Source organism: Coloeus monedula (genome assembly GCF_965178545.1).
Source record: "Coloeus monedula genome assembly, chromosome: 2".
Classification (NCBI taxonomy): domain Eukaryota; kingdom Metazoa; phylum Chordata; class Aves; order Passeriformes; family Corvidae; genus Coloeus; species Coloeus monedula.
Genome location: NC_138782.1, coordinates 11,353,581 through 11,368,662, shown reverse-complemented (window position 1 = coordinate 11,368,662; position 15,082 = coordinate 11,353,581). Strand labels below are relative to the sequence as shown.

The window sequence follows — 15,082 nt, the reverse complement described above, 5'->3', positions numbered from 1 at the left end:
TTCAGGTGTGCAGAGGTAAAACATATCCTGCTGATTTCTCTGGGGGGACTCTTTCCCCAGCCCAAATAACCCACAGGAATATACACCATGAACAAAACCCAGCCAATATTTTGATTCTTTGTAACTCTAGAAGCTTGGAGGCAGTTTAACAGGAAATACAAAGCTGTTTCTTACTTATTTGCACCTCTTATATTAATTGTGAAGAAGACGTGCCAGTCAGTTCGTAAGTACAGGATACAAGGTCATTAAAAATACATTTTTAAGGAAAGAGGACCACATAAAATTCACATTACAGCGTTATTTGTCTCTCCTATAAATTAAGAATCTGAGTTCAGACCTTTCATGGGAAGGTGTTAATCTTTTGGCTTGCTTCCTTTGGAACAGAGTTGGGCACTGTTTAATAGTGTGACGTGTCTGTCATCTGTGATCATCATCTTCCAAGTAAAAATGAGCTGTTTCTTTTGCAGTTGTGGGCCAAGTTCTCTGCTCTTAGTTCCTTAAGAGTATTTAAGTCCTGTTTTCTGTGTAAGGACCACTTTAGTAGGGAAAGATGGGGATGATTCCTAGACAAGGCCGGTGGTACATAGCATTGCTCCACATTTTTCTCATTGTAGAAGGAGATCGGGCTGTGGGAATCCTTTATGCCAGGCAGATATTTGTAGAAGGGTGGCACTTCCTGTGTAATAAGTTTTGGGATGCCTGACACTGCTCAGAGTCAGGAATGGTGTGGCAGGGAATAATGCATGGTTGCATTACTGCAAAGGAATTTGTGTGATAAGTGGGTCTGGCCCTGTATCTGGGACAGTAAATACAGCTTCACTGGCTTCATTTGAACTGACTGCTGTTTTGCCAGTGTTAATTTTTCCTTCTCTAGCCCCAAACTTCGTAATATGATGGCCATTTCAGGGTTTGTGGAAATAACTTAAAATGCTGGGGAGGGATAGTGTTGGGGACTGCTCCTTGAAAAACCATCCACAGCTTTTTGAAACCCTGTTTGCAGCCTGTGTGCATGTGCTGTAGGTCCCCAGGCTTTGGCAGAGCCGAGTGCAAGGGGAGAGCTTGTCTGAGCCTGGGCCTGCACTCGCAGCTTGTGATTCCTGTGGCTTCAGATTGACTGGAATTTGTCTTTTTGATGGCACCAGTGAATTGCACTTCTGTTGGTATCTGAGGTGACAGTGTTTTTAAAGTCTGTGCAAATACAAACAGTGTCCTTAGAAGTTGGGAACTACCTGAGTTCATTATTACTAATGTTCTTCTGTACAAAAAAGGAACACAACTGGGTATTGCTTGCTCCACATATTTCTTTGTCTGAATCAGAAATCAAAGTACTCCAGGGTATTAGGAAATCTTTCAGTTTTCTGTATTAATTTTTGTTTTGCTAGCTTCAAGCTCTTCTTATTCCAGATTTTTAATAATTTGCTCAAATTTTTCCTAAAGTACCAGGATGCACAAGTATCAGCTACTCAGTGGGCTCAGTGCAGAGCCAGCCACATGCTTCATCCTGCTGCTTTGCCAGCTGGGAACAGCTGATACAACTTGATATACTGCCCACATAGGGTTATTTCACCCAGAATAATGGTGTATGTTTGAGGCATTTCAGGGACTGTAGGGAGTAGGAGGAGGAGACTGCCAAGGGGAGTGAAGCTGCTTGTGAGAGAAAAGTGTAGAATACAAAAGCAGAAATTCCCCACCATAGGTGAGAATAATGGAGAAGTATTGCTGTGTGTTTATGTGCAGGTTTTACTCTTCTTAAGTGAACTATAATGATCAGTCTTGCAAACAAAGTACTTTTAGAATAATGTACAGGTTTCTCAGAGCCTTTAGTTGACCCAGCACAGCCATTATTCTGTTATGCTAGAAGACAGGCTGCTGTAGTTTCTGCTAAAATACGAAATAGTTATATTTTTAATAATTTATTAATGATTTCTAGGAGAATGGCACTTTTTTTTCCAGTGTGCTGCTTCACTTACTAGAACTATACAGTAATAAACATGAAACAACAGAAAATGGTTGTTAACCAGTGCTCCATGTATTCTCTTAAGAGTCCAGCAGTGCCCTTTCTCAGTCTCAGTAGGATGTTTGAGCTGGAAGGTAACGTAGAAGTACTTGTATTTTACTGGCATTGTATGTTACCTTCTGTCTTTCTGCAATTCAGATATCATAGCTGATTTTATTTGCATAATGCATTGCCTTTCTTAAAAGTAAAGAGTTTCCAAATTACTGTTTTCCTACAGAATGTGCTCCATCTTCACTGTTGAGTGTTGTATTTTGTCACCTCTCTTTATTATTGATTGGATTGTTTCTCTCTTGTAACTTCAAAATTGACTTTTCATGCCACCCTTTCACAAAACAGGATGTGGCAACCCTGGCAGTCACATGTATGGTAAACACCTGGAGGCATAACAGAGCCTTACACATTTTAAACCTTGATTATATGGGCAAAAGCAGAAAAGTTGAGCAATTAAAACATTTGCATTGGGATTCCTGCTTGACTTTCCACAAAAATCCACATGCTCATATGAGACACAAGTAACATCAGATCAGACTTTTACTGTTAAATGGATGTTATTTATTCAGTATCCTACCAAAGTGTGCTTCTCTTTGGAATAACTCATTCCAGCCTACTGCTCACCTGGTTCTGTCTACTCTGCTTGTAGGTTTGCTGTCTACTCCATTCTTGGATTATTTTCTCTCTGCTAAAAAATGCTACAGTATTTGTAAGAAGTGGTTATTATCGTGTTCTGGCATCCAAGGACAATTTTTAGAAGTTGTCTGTGTGTCAGAGTAGAAGATACAATCTGTTGTAAAATCAGTCATGGACCTAAGCACTTTGAGAATGTTCTTTCAAGGTGCAAAGAGTTTTCCCCCCTCTACTTACATAGCTAAAACCACGTAAGGCCAAACCTGTAAAGCTTAAGAGGAGGAAACATTGCAGCACTTCCCTTTCTGGGAGGACAGGAGGATATACTTAACCTTGCATGTGAAGCCAAATAAGACTTGAAAGATCAGGCACTGTCTATTTTTGTTTGGGTTTTGAGGTTTTAGTTGGGGTTTTTTTGTATGATAAACTTACAAATTCAGATTTTTGTAGGCAACTGGAACCTGGAAAGTAAACTTTTGTCTTTGACCCACAAAAATGTTATGAGATTTATTCATTTCTTAGGAACACTGAACTCGATTGCCAAGTGTATCTTATTCTTCAGAGCACATCAGGATATGCAGTGATAGGAAAATCTTCTTGCTCATGGCTGGCTTTTTCCCTTTGTCCTGGCACACAGCTGCCTGCATTCTTGTCTCCCTTTTCATCTACATCAGCTAACCCCAGAAGATTTCATTAGGAATTGCTGATGATCATCTTCACTGGGAGAACTTTGCCTCTTCCTTATTCATGTCTCTTATTCATTCTCTGATTCAGATAATCTGAAGGTGCAAATGACAAGATGATAATTTGTACAATAAGTAGATACTAAGTGAAAATGTAATTTCACATCATTTCAAAATTCTTCTGCCTTGATATGTGTCCACCTTCTGCATGCTTGCAAGTTCAATCTTGTGTTCTTTCTCTTCACTTCAGAACCATCATTGAATTGGAAATTGGGTTGGCTTATCTTGTTTGCTTTGACTTTTTTAGTAAAATCACCTTGATAAAGATATGCATCTGACATACCAGATAAGATGGTGTGTTTGTAACAAGAGAAAGTAGCCCGAGTACCCCTATTTTTTGGAGTCACTGAAGCATCTTGGTGTTCCCTATGATGATTCCCCCCAAGGGACCTTGTGGGAGGTCTGTGTGTTGCTCTCATGGCATTGGGTGCATGTAACAGGTGAGCCAGCACTGAGAAGGCATTTGTAGCTACACAAGGAAATAAATCCAGGTCTTTGTTGAATTGGGGAAATTCACAGCTGCTGAGAAGTGGTTTTCATAGACTGAGAGGAGCACATCAGAATACAGGCATGGTGGGGCTCATCAGTGATTCATCTGGAGGGCTGCAAGCAAATATCCACATTCATTATTTGTTCTGTCTAAGATCTGTTGATCTTGTGAAGATCAACATCTTACTGTCAACATCAACTATTCAAAATCTTCTAAGATGAGTTGTCTAAGATCCTGTTGGGTATAAATGCCTGAACAGGTGCTGCAGTAAACCTTGCATTTGGTATGAGTTGTAATGTTAGTTATTCTAAAGGTATGATATCATGACAGATTATTTTTGTTCATATCTGTGTAATAATGCAAACTCCCAGATCGTACTTCCCATTTTACACATTGTCAGAACCTTGGACCTTAATCTTGCTCTTTGATTGACAACTGCAGCCGGGGAAAGAGCACTCCTATTGTTTGTGAGAGTCGCATCTGTTCAACTTGATTCAGCTGAGAGTATTTGCATATTCTTAAGTATTTCTTCTGAGAGGGCCTAAATCCTTCTCAAGTGTTTGATGCATTTTTGAAATTCATTCATAAGGTATCTACATGCACTAATAGTTCTGTATAATATTGCTGTGCATAATCTGTCAGATAAGGCTAGTTTTTTAAACAAGGTATTCTTTGGGGATGACATATTACATTCTGACTTATTCTACTGGGCAGAAATGTCAAGTACTTTGAAAAAGGATGCTTGAATGTTTGATTGAATTAGTATTCTTTATTCAACACAAATTGTCAACTGCAGTAAAATGTAGTCTTATTGTGAGAACATTTTTCAGAAGAATTAATAGCAGGGCTTTTTTGTTTTATTTTTTTTTGTTACAGGTGCTTTATTACGTATAATCATTCCTTTCCTATTGATGCTGAGATTAGATGGAACAAGAGAGTAGATTCTTAGATGCATTCTAGATTAATTAGTCTGAATTGTTAAACCATGAGCAACACTTCTATATTGAAATACAACTTAGGCTTTTCAAATAAAATGTTGGCTTTTGTCTTTCTGTATTTTGCTCTTTATTTTTTCCTTGCAAAATTTTTATCAGTATTTTTGGAAGTATTGTCAACTTCCATTTTGGAAACCTGTCACTCTTGATAGTGCACGTACAACACTAATGAGAAGAACCACTGCTGTGAAAAATATTCAGGTATTATATTTGAGTGTGGAACACAAACTAGATGACCTCAAACCATTATGTAAAAAAATACATGCATGGTTGAAACCCATGTCTTCTGTAGGCTGGAAGTTCTAGCCCAGAACTATCCAAGTTTGGACAGAGTGAGTCCAGTTTGCTGTGAAAAGAAATGGAAATATTTTCCCAGCAATTTAACTGGATTTGTGCTGGGGATCTGCTTCAAGCTCAAGCCTTTAAAGACATCCTAGATCTTGTATGGAACACCACTAATCACAATGGCCAACCTTTTTTTTTTTCTATTGCACTAAGAAGGTGTTCAAAGCTCCACCACCATTAGTGACTGACGTAGTTTAAGAAATGGTTTTTTGTAGCTCGACAGGGCCATAGTAATTTTTTGAAAAAACACAAACCCCAACCCCCCCTACAGATTTAATAAGTGCATTTTTTGTTTTGTGCACTTGCAGGTTTTAGTGTAACAGCGCCTTTTACATTAGCTTTGTTTTTCCTTTGCTTTCAGGAATCTCCTTCTGGACGTAGAAAAGCGCTTGCCACCAGCAGCATCAACATGAAGCAATATGCCAGCCCCATGCCTACACAGACAGATGTCAGGTTAAAATTCAAGCCTTTGTCTAAGAAAGTGGTATCTGCCACACTACAGTTCTCCTTATCTTGTATTTTCCTGAGGGAAGGAAAAGCCACGTAAGTTGTTGTTTGTTGGGTTTTTTTTAAACCAGATAGCCTGCTTTGTGTTGCTTTTCAAAGAATCCTTTGGATAAAGAGCTCTTTCTGTATAGAATGGTGGAATTTGAGAGTATCCTTCAGCATACCTATCATTCCTGCCATACTTGGTTTCTTAACTGAGTAGAAGTTGTTTCTTGCTCTGATTTCAGCCTTGTGCTCTTCAGAGACAAATGGCTTGTGCTCTACTCTTACAGACATTTTAAGTAACAACAGCTTAAAAGTATCTACAGGTCTGAAATCAACAGGAGTGTATGTTTTATGTGCATGTGTGTGTTCATCCAACAATAACCTTGGCAGGCTTCAAGGGAGCCCACTGATACTTCACAAAGAACGCAGTAAGGACAAAGGCAGTTGGAAGGTGAGGGAGGGTGGAGTCAGAGTTAAGATTTTGGGTTGAGCACAAGAACATCCTATGGAAGGAGTTCTCTTGGGCACTGATTCCCACTCCCTTTACTCACTCGGTTCTGTCCCTTATTTCAGTGGCCTTTGGAGGGCAGAGGATACTGATTATTTTTGCAGATGCTGTAACCTCTCATGCAATTTCTGTCAGATTCCAGATGTTGGATATTCATGTGGCTGGAGAATGGATTGTTTGTCACAGTCCTGGTTTCAGCGAGGGTGTGCTGGTTTGGGCAAATTTGGAAATATATCCTCTGAGAGAAGGCAGGTTACAACCACCCCTCCCCCACCAGGTTCGGGAAAAAATAAATTTTCCTCTAAAGAAAGTGAAAGAGAAAAAACCTATTTATTTAACAAACACACAGGAAAAGGAAAATAATGCTAAATAATAAAACCTCTTGCTCTGCTGAGAGAAAACCTGGGAAAATTTCAGAGTCCTCCCATAGTCTTTCTCTTTCCCTCCTTGGAGCTGGGATGGGGTGGTGGGCCCACATCCAGGGCCAAGGCCTCGGTACAAAGTCCTCCCGATGTATTCTGATGTTGAAACAGTCCAGCGGGGAAGAAGGGAAAAATCAGAGTCCCAGGAAAACAAAGTTCAACTCTCCGGAGGAAAAGGAGCTGAAAGCTGGCTGGAAAGAAAGCAAAGCTGAGTGTTTCCTTCCTCTCCTGCCACTGCTGGTAGAAGCAAGAGGAGTCTGTATCTCTCTGTGTCCTCGAAACATGAAAACAAAACTGCAAAACTGCTTTGAAGAGTTTGCTCAGTTTTTTTCTCTTCCCCCTCTCAGGCTCAGTTTAAAGGCATAGAAAGGCACAGAATTAATTTCTGAGCATAGAACAGTGATATGGGATACAACATCATAAAGTCACCCCAAGACAGAGGGTATTTTTGTTTTTCCTTTCTGTCTCTAGAATATGGCAATGTGAGAATGGCAGAACAAAAAGAGGTAGATGGGGAAACTACTGCTGTAATGGTGCTTCTACCTCTGCTTAAATTTCTTTTTCTATCCAAAAGACTAACAGTTTACTTCTAGCTTTCAGTATTCTGAATGCATTTGTAGACAATGCCCACTGCAATACAAGTGCCCAAAAAAAATGTTGCATGAACAGCTTTCCAGGCTGCCATGCTAAAACATTTTGACACAAAAAAGTCTTTTGTCTGCGTGCTTTGAAAGCTACAGATGCATTCATTACTATTAATTACTATTACTGTTTCCCCTCTCTGATTAACCTGTTGTGAACCACATCTTGGCATACCATATAAGAATGATATTTTGAAGTATTTTGCTGTGATTTAACACGGTTAAAATGTAGCTGAAAATGAGAATGGAAAAAGTCAGTAGCAGATAAGCTATTTAACTTTTTTGGAACAAGCAGCATCCATGAACTATACAGTAAATAGCTATATTATGCTGTATTAGGCCATAATTCATAAAAACTGATCCATTTAGGTTTGCATGTACCTTCTTCCCGTTGAAATTGATAGGTGTCAGACTGAAGACCTATAAGTCAGGTAGATTGTAAGTTATTGACAGGCGTTTCATAGTACCCTGAACAAGGGATCTGAATAAAGCTGCTCTTTGTGAAAGCATTGGTTTCCAGTATGTGTAAATAGACAGTGCCTTACTAACCTTTTTTAAATCTTGTTAATGATTTCAGGTATTTAGTAAAGGGATTTTAATTTCTGTAACGGCATCAGGAGTTATAAATGAATGTAGTGATAGGTATTGTATGCAGCATGTGGGCAGTAGGTCTAGCCAAGCATTTTCACTTTAACCAAAGCAGACCAAGCAAGCATTTAGGAGCCTTTCTGGGCTGGTTTAAAATTTTTGGAAGCAGTCATTAAGTTAACTCTTGATGCAAAGCAGTATTTTCTTACCCTTTACAATTTTGTTAATTGAAAACTTTCCCTTCAGAAATTGATACATATTTATGAGTGTATTCATTTTGTTCTTTCACTATATTCAAGATCAGATCTGAGCTCGTAGACCTCCCTGAAGAAAACATCAAAATATTTAAAGAATTTTTAAGAATGCAGTAATATCAGATGTGGAATTAACAAGCTGCATTTTAATGCCTGATATGATGTTTGTTATTTAGGGATGAAGACATGCAAAGCCTGGCTAGTTTGATGAGTATGAAACAAGCTGATATTGGTAACCTGGATGATTTTGAGGAAGACAATGAAGAAGATGAAGAAAACAGAGTGAATCAAGAGGAAAAGGCTGCAAAAATTACAGGTTGGTTTTGCCACAAGCATGGTGAAATACAGTGTCCTTTGCTAATTGTCCCATGGTTTTTATCCTTATGCTGTATTTTTATTTCACTTAAAAAAAATCCTAACAACCAAAACAATATTTAGGATAGCTCGACTGAAGAGGAACCCATCCATAACTCAACAAAGTTTAATATTTGTGAATTCAAGAGTGTTGATTTGTGTCTGTGTGTCCTGTTTTTAGGAGAGAATGCACTAAGTAGGTAGCGTTTTAGGGAAGCAAAGAACCAGTGTGAACAGAGGAGCAGAAAAAGTGGAGGGAAAGGGTCAGTGAGCCAGGAGACAAGAGGAGAGGGTCAGGTGAAATAATGAAGACAGTTTGTGAGAATAACTGCGAAATGAGTTGTGCCGTGGACAGGTGCTGAGGTTCTGCTCAATAACATGGCAATTCCAGGCAGCATATTGCTGCCTTTTGGGTGGGGGTGTCTCATGGAAAAGAAATCAGGAGGCTGTTAAAGGACTTTAACGAATTTGATAGTGAGGTTGTTTGAAGTGAGATAGTGTAACCACATTTGAATTGCTGATAAAAATGCTTAGTGCATCCAGGATAGCTGAACTAATCGAGGCAAGTCAGATCAGAATGAGATGATGTTAAATTGTTGGTGGAGATCACTATGTAATACTGCTCCAGATGAGTTCTGTAGGAACTCTTTGTGTAAAGAATCAGGAAGAGAAAATTAACTTCTGGTGCCAGACTTCATAACTTCCAGTGCTCTTTTAAAATGTCTGAAATAAAGGGATCCTTCTCCAAAGTGGGGGAAGAGCATCCCAAGCGGAGAAGTGAATTGTCAAATCTGTTCTTGAAAATTCAGAGGAACATTGGTTCAGTGTTATGAAACATTACTTTCATCACTTCTTTTTGAGCTTTCGTTGCAATCAAAAGGTTCAGCCTGAAGGAGTTATTACTTAGTTACATTTAGTGTTGTGAAAGGATGCAAATATGTTTTCTGTATGTTTTACATATTCAATTAAACATTTTTTACCCTGGCCAAATCTCTACTTATGCTGTTTGTGTCTGGCACAGAGTGTATTGGAAAGTCTGGAATGAAATATCTGAGGAACCAAGATAATGTATTCTTGGTCAGGGAGCAGAGATATACCAGTCTGGTCACACTGAAATCATTCTGCAAGGTCAACTTCTTTCCCAGTGTAACCAGAATAAATCAGATCACAACATCAAACAAAACCTGACATGTTCACTAGGCCATTGAATAATCACAGAGAAGGACAAATTAAGGAGAGGTAATGTACAGTCTATAGAAACTCCAGTGCACAAGGTTTTTATTAAGATCTGCCAGGTACTGCATTGAGGACTACAGAAAACCCATCTGCAGAAGGGCAGCAGTTGAAAAGCATCAGATCTTGCTTCTCAACTCTGTTGATTTTGCAGCATTCAACAAGGGTACAAATGATTCCTAAACAAGCAAAAATCTGATGTAGGTTAGACTAGGCTGTCTGCTATCCTTTGGGTATGGAGTGAACATCCCTGGAGATAGATGGGAAGGGTGAGCTGGCTGATATGCAACACAGGATCCTTGCTCATGGTGTTTTAGAGTCATTTCAGCTTTTCCATCTGCTATTGCAAAGGCCAAAATTATCTGTTCAAAGCTAAGAATACCTCCTTGAAAGACAGAAGTAATAAATACTTCTGGAATACACAATTTCTGTGCTTTGCTCAGCCTGCTCTGATACTGTTTGCTAACGATACAAGATGGGAAGGTTGGGTTGGTCTTTTTGTAGATGAATCATGACGTGGGGAAGGTCAGCCTTGGCCTTTTTCTTCTTATGTTGGCTACAACAGCTGAGTTGCTTTGTGGGCCTGGCCAGCTTTTCCTGCCTTTGAGAAGGAGAGGGATGGAATGAGTGCATGCAATTTCCCAAGCAAATGGGAGAACATAAAACATAGGGCAGTAAGTAAACATTAATAAGTAAGATCTAAAGTATCTATTTCAACATGTGTTCAAGATTGATTTCATTGGCAGTTGCAGTGACTACTGTAATAAATATAATGGATGGGGAAAGCTAGGAGAAGAGCTGAGGAACCAAGGGAGAAAGAGGTAGGAATCATTGTAGAAAAACAGGAAAAAATGTATAAAGAAGGAAATGTAACAAAACTGCTGTAGTGAAGAATGCTTTCAAAAATAGTGTTCACAGAATACCATAAAGTTAATTGAGGAAGTTATATAACCCTTTTGAAAGCTTGTTGCTACCAACATTTTCTCTTGTGCTGTGCTGGGTGTTGGCAGCTGAGGAGCTGGAATGCTTCACTGAGTCAGAGCGCCCCGTGGCAAATCCCTCACCTTGGTGCGCCTGTTTTCCCAGCTGTAAAACGGGGATGCTGCCTGTAACACCTCACTGGAACGATGGGAGCATTGCACTGTTAATGTTTGTAATTGGGATTGGAAAAAGTAAAGTGCAAGGAGCAAAGAGGGAGGGATTGTTCTCCTACCTTTGACTCAAGGTTTTCTCACAGAAGGAAGGGATGAGTTGATGACTGAAAAGTTATCATTCCCGAGGCACAGCTGCAAGAGGTGCTGCAAGTCTTTTATCAGACACTGTTCCTTTTTGCAGTGTACAACAATTTTTGTTGGTTTTGTTTGTGGGGCTTTTTTTCACTGTGGCCAAAGTTACCGTTTCCTAGATGGACATATATATCCACTGCTGGGAGAACAAGGGAGGTCTGCTGTGTGGGGCTCTAGATGGTGCAGGTGAGTTAGGAAATGCTGCTTCTCTTCCTTGATGTGTTGCCTAACTTTGAGTAGGTATCTGTGCCTCTGTTTCTTCAGCTATGAAATAGGTGGTGCAATACTGACTGACCTCAAAAGCACTGTGGAATTTGAGGTGGTCAACATGGAACTGTTGCCATACAACTGACCAGACTGAAAGATGTTTTCCACTTCAAGCACTGCTTTCACTTAAAGAAATGTCCCTCCATCTCAGGCTTTCCCCCTCTTCCTTCCCAGTATTTCTTGCTGAAATTTTTCATGTGTAAAATTTTTCATGTGTGTCTCCCCCGACTGTTCTGTGTGAAGCTGAAAATTGTTTGTTGCCATGAATTAAGTTTCAAATATTTTGTTTCTACACTGTCAACATACATGGATTTAAACCTCCCAGAATTATCCTGTCCTTAGTCTTCAGTGGAACACAAGGTATCCCCAATGTACTTGAAGAAAATGTGCCTCATAACTCACAAACAGGGCAGTAATGAATATGTTGTTTCTCTTAATGTTTTAATTGCTACTTAGAGCCTCATGCTGAATTTAATAGCTGCCTCCTGCTCCATCTGCCCAGGAGCACAGTGGCTGTCCTGGGGCACCACATGGAATCAGCAACGTGCCCATGTGCTACCTATTGCAGGAGTCTGAATCCCAGCATGTTTCAAGAGCAGGCTTCTGGATAACAATATGTGTAACTCTTTTTTTGCAATTTGCAAAACCATACCTCTCCTGAAAACCTGGTACATTTACTCTTTTTTTGTCAGGATCACCAAGCTGCTTGGAAAAAAAAAAAAAAGAGAGAAAGAGAGAAGAATGAAAAAAACGCCAAAACCCAAACCAGTGATTTATGTGACATACTTGTAGAGCAAGCTAATGTGTGTTTGTAGATAATGAGATTTATAAAAGATAATATAGGATATAAATCTCCAACCTACCATTTCCATACTCCAAAATATGACATAAACCATTTAATATTGTAATGAGAAACATTGTAGTGCATATGGGTGTTTAGGTTGGCAGATAGGACCAGGTGATTCAGACCACATCAAAGAACTCCCTCTTTTTAAAGCTCTGAACTTAATTTGTTATTTTCTGACAATAAAAACTGGATTGTAATTGTTTTGGGGGTTTTTTTCACATGCTGACATAATAAATTGTAAATCATGTCAGCATCTGAGCCTGTTTTAAACTACTAATTCGTTAGTACTGCTGTTTTGAGGTCAGCTCTGTTTTATTTGAGTACAGGAAGATATGTTCCATTGTCTGTCTTGAGTCTTAAAAACTCCCAGAAGATAGTGTTATATTATGCAGATTTGTGAGGTGTATGTATGGTTTTACACTGAGAAAGCTAAATTTTGGGGCAGTTTTGGTGTTATTTTTTAGGATAATAGTCTTATTTGTTGGAGCTAAAAATAAGGAATTGAGGATGGTTACGTTAACTCTCTGTAGACAGATACAAGTATAATCCCATGTAAGTAGATTTCTGCTTTAAGGTCAGATCAGTTGGGAGATGCATTACAGAGGAATTCTGCTGGGGGTTTGTCACTGTCAGCATTTAGAATGCCCAGTAGATATTGGCCGAGTAGGTCGTTTTACCTGGTGATTTGCAGATTGGCATGTCTTTGCAAAGCAGTTTAAATTTGGCACAGAAGTTTTTATCCATATGACAGAAATAGTATCAGGTTCTGGTCTGCTTTGGGCTTCGGGTTCTTTGTGCTGTCTGTGAAGGCATGAAATTAGGAGTGGTGTCAGCTATGAAAAAGCATGAAAAAGCCACCCTGACTAGGAAGTTCTGGGTGGCCATGAGCACCAACATGAACTGAGACAGCATGCTACTCAATTTTTACCTCAGTTTGATATCTTACTCCCTAAAACTAGTTCATTGAATAAAGACAAACTTTTGCTTTCCCAAACAAAAGCCGGATGAGAAAAAGTCAAGTTCAAAACAGCAGTAAACTAAAAGTGTTACTGAGAGGTAACTTCTCGTGTACTTCAAGAAATTGAAGTTTAAAGGAAATACAGGAATGACTGACATGAAGCTTTAACTTCACTGGTAACACCAGAAGACATCTTCCATTTATTTCATTGGGAAAAGACAGGTGATGAAAAAGGCTGTTGGTGGGGCAGTGATATTCAACAAGCAGGATCATCTCTCCTGCACAGGTTTCTCTTGCCTTTTTGTCATCTGAAAGGATGAGGAAAGCTGTTCCCTCTCCACAGAAACTTACACTGAGGTCTCTACAGATGCCCCAGGCTCAATCCCCATTACTACAGAAGGTCCATTTGTCAGATGCTGTGGATGGGACTGTGTTAAGGGGGGAGCAGAGAGGAATTTTCCCCCTTGGGCCAGAAGCCACTAAGACCTAGTTGTTTTTTGTTTCTTTCCTTCCAGAATTATGGAGGCATCCCCATCTTGACTAGAATTAAACATTAACACATTTTAAAAATTACTAGTTCATGGCAATTCAGATCTCTCCACTATGGACAGAAGGGGAAATAGGTTTTTAACAAACAGCAAGGTGTTACTTACATAGCGTGACAGTGAAAATTCACGTGATACATACATTCAGTTTGCATTCTCTTGGAACAATAGTGATCATGTATGTTAGAACTGTTTAGGTGAATTCAGCTTGTCATAGATCAGAATGGAATGGTGACTAATTGTAAATGTTAAATAATCAGAGTGTGTATAGAAATAAATACAAAAAATGCATGTTGTATAGGTTAGTTTTCTGTAGCCTTGAGGATTTGGGAGGGAGATAAATTGTTCTGGGGCTGTTTTTGTGTTGATTGACAATGTTTTACTATTCAGGTTTCCTTCATGAGCCGGAAAAGTCTTTAAATTATATCTAGTACATCTATCTAAATTTTCAACTGATGTGCATACTCGTCCTCATAAAACTAACTGCTATTGCTGACACCATTAATCTGGCTAGGTTTTGTTTATGTCTTGTTAACTGGGTTTCATGTTAAATTATCACTGAAGCACCTACACAGGTACTTTGCTGTAGTTATATAATTGTAAGGACTCGTTCTAAATCTATTCTTTTACCCTCTTCTCCCTCGCTCTCTCTTTCTGGTAACAGTGTTCGTTCCACTTCTGTTTCATTAAATACCCTTGCCTTACGTTTGTCTTGACTGGCTTCTATTTACAGAAATTGTAAACCAGTTGAATGCTCTGAGCAGCTTAGATGAAGATCAAGATGACTGCATAAAGCGAGCAAATATGCCTTCAGCTAAATCAGCCAGTTCCTCTGAAGGTCTATGAGCTTTCATCCTTTCTTTCTGTTTCTGATTGTATTTACTGTGACCCATTACCTTTTGACTCCTGCCTGTATTCAGCTGTCAGTTTTATCTCTGTGCTTCCACCCAGCATGACTCTCAGTAATTTGTAGTGCATCCAACAGGTAACAACATGATAGAGAAAGAGCCTGTCTCTGCTACAGCTCCATTGTCATCTGATAATGAACAAGAAAGAAAAAAAATTAAAAAAAAAAGAACAAGAAACCATCAGACCCTAAGCTTAAAACATTAGTTGTGTAGTCAGTAATACTTGACCTTTCTAAAGTGAGAAAATGTCCCCTCTCTGCTTTTATGTGCACGTTACATCCAAAAATTAAAATTTCCTACCGATAGTTAACATGTAGGTGAACAACCAAAATCACTATATCTAGCTTGTTAGATGTTCTGCAACATTTATTTAATGAAGAAAAGAGAAGGCTTTCTTAGTAGCCATTTCTGTTACATAATGTTCTGATCAGCAAATAGAAGTTTCATTCATTTCACTTTTTTTTTCCCCTTTGTTGATGTACTTACTGGACTGTGTTAACTTAGTCATGCAGTTCGTGTCATATCCTGGTGCAGTGTTTCGAGGGACTGTTGACACGGGGCTTTT

The 15,082-nt window shown here is 39.1% G+C and overlaps 1 protein-coding gene across 8 annotated transcripts in view; it reads left to right on the top strand.

The window, feature by feature from the left end:
* EHBP1 (EH domain binding protein 1) overlaps window positions 1–15,082 on the top strand; it is a 211,231-nt gene that overhangs the window by 72,931 nt on the left and 123,218 nt on the right. For all 8 annotated transcript variants that reach the window (XM_082303308.1, XM_082303307.1, XM_082303306.1 and 5 more), the window contains exons 6-7: window positions 5,576–5,757; window positions 8,296–8,435. In XM_082303308.1, the coding sequence (XP_082159434.1) occupies window positions 5,576–5,757; window positions 8,296–8,435 (322 nt within the window). The remainder of the gene's footprint in view (window positions 1–5,575; window positions 5,758–8,295; window positions 8,436–15,082) is intronic.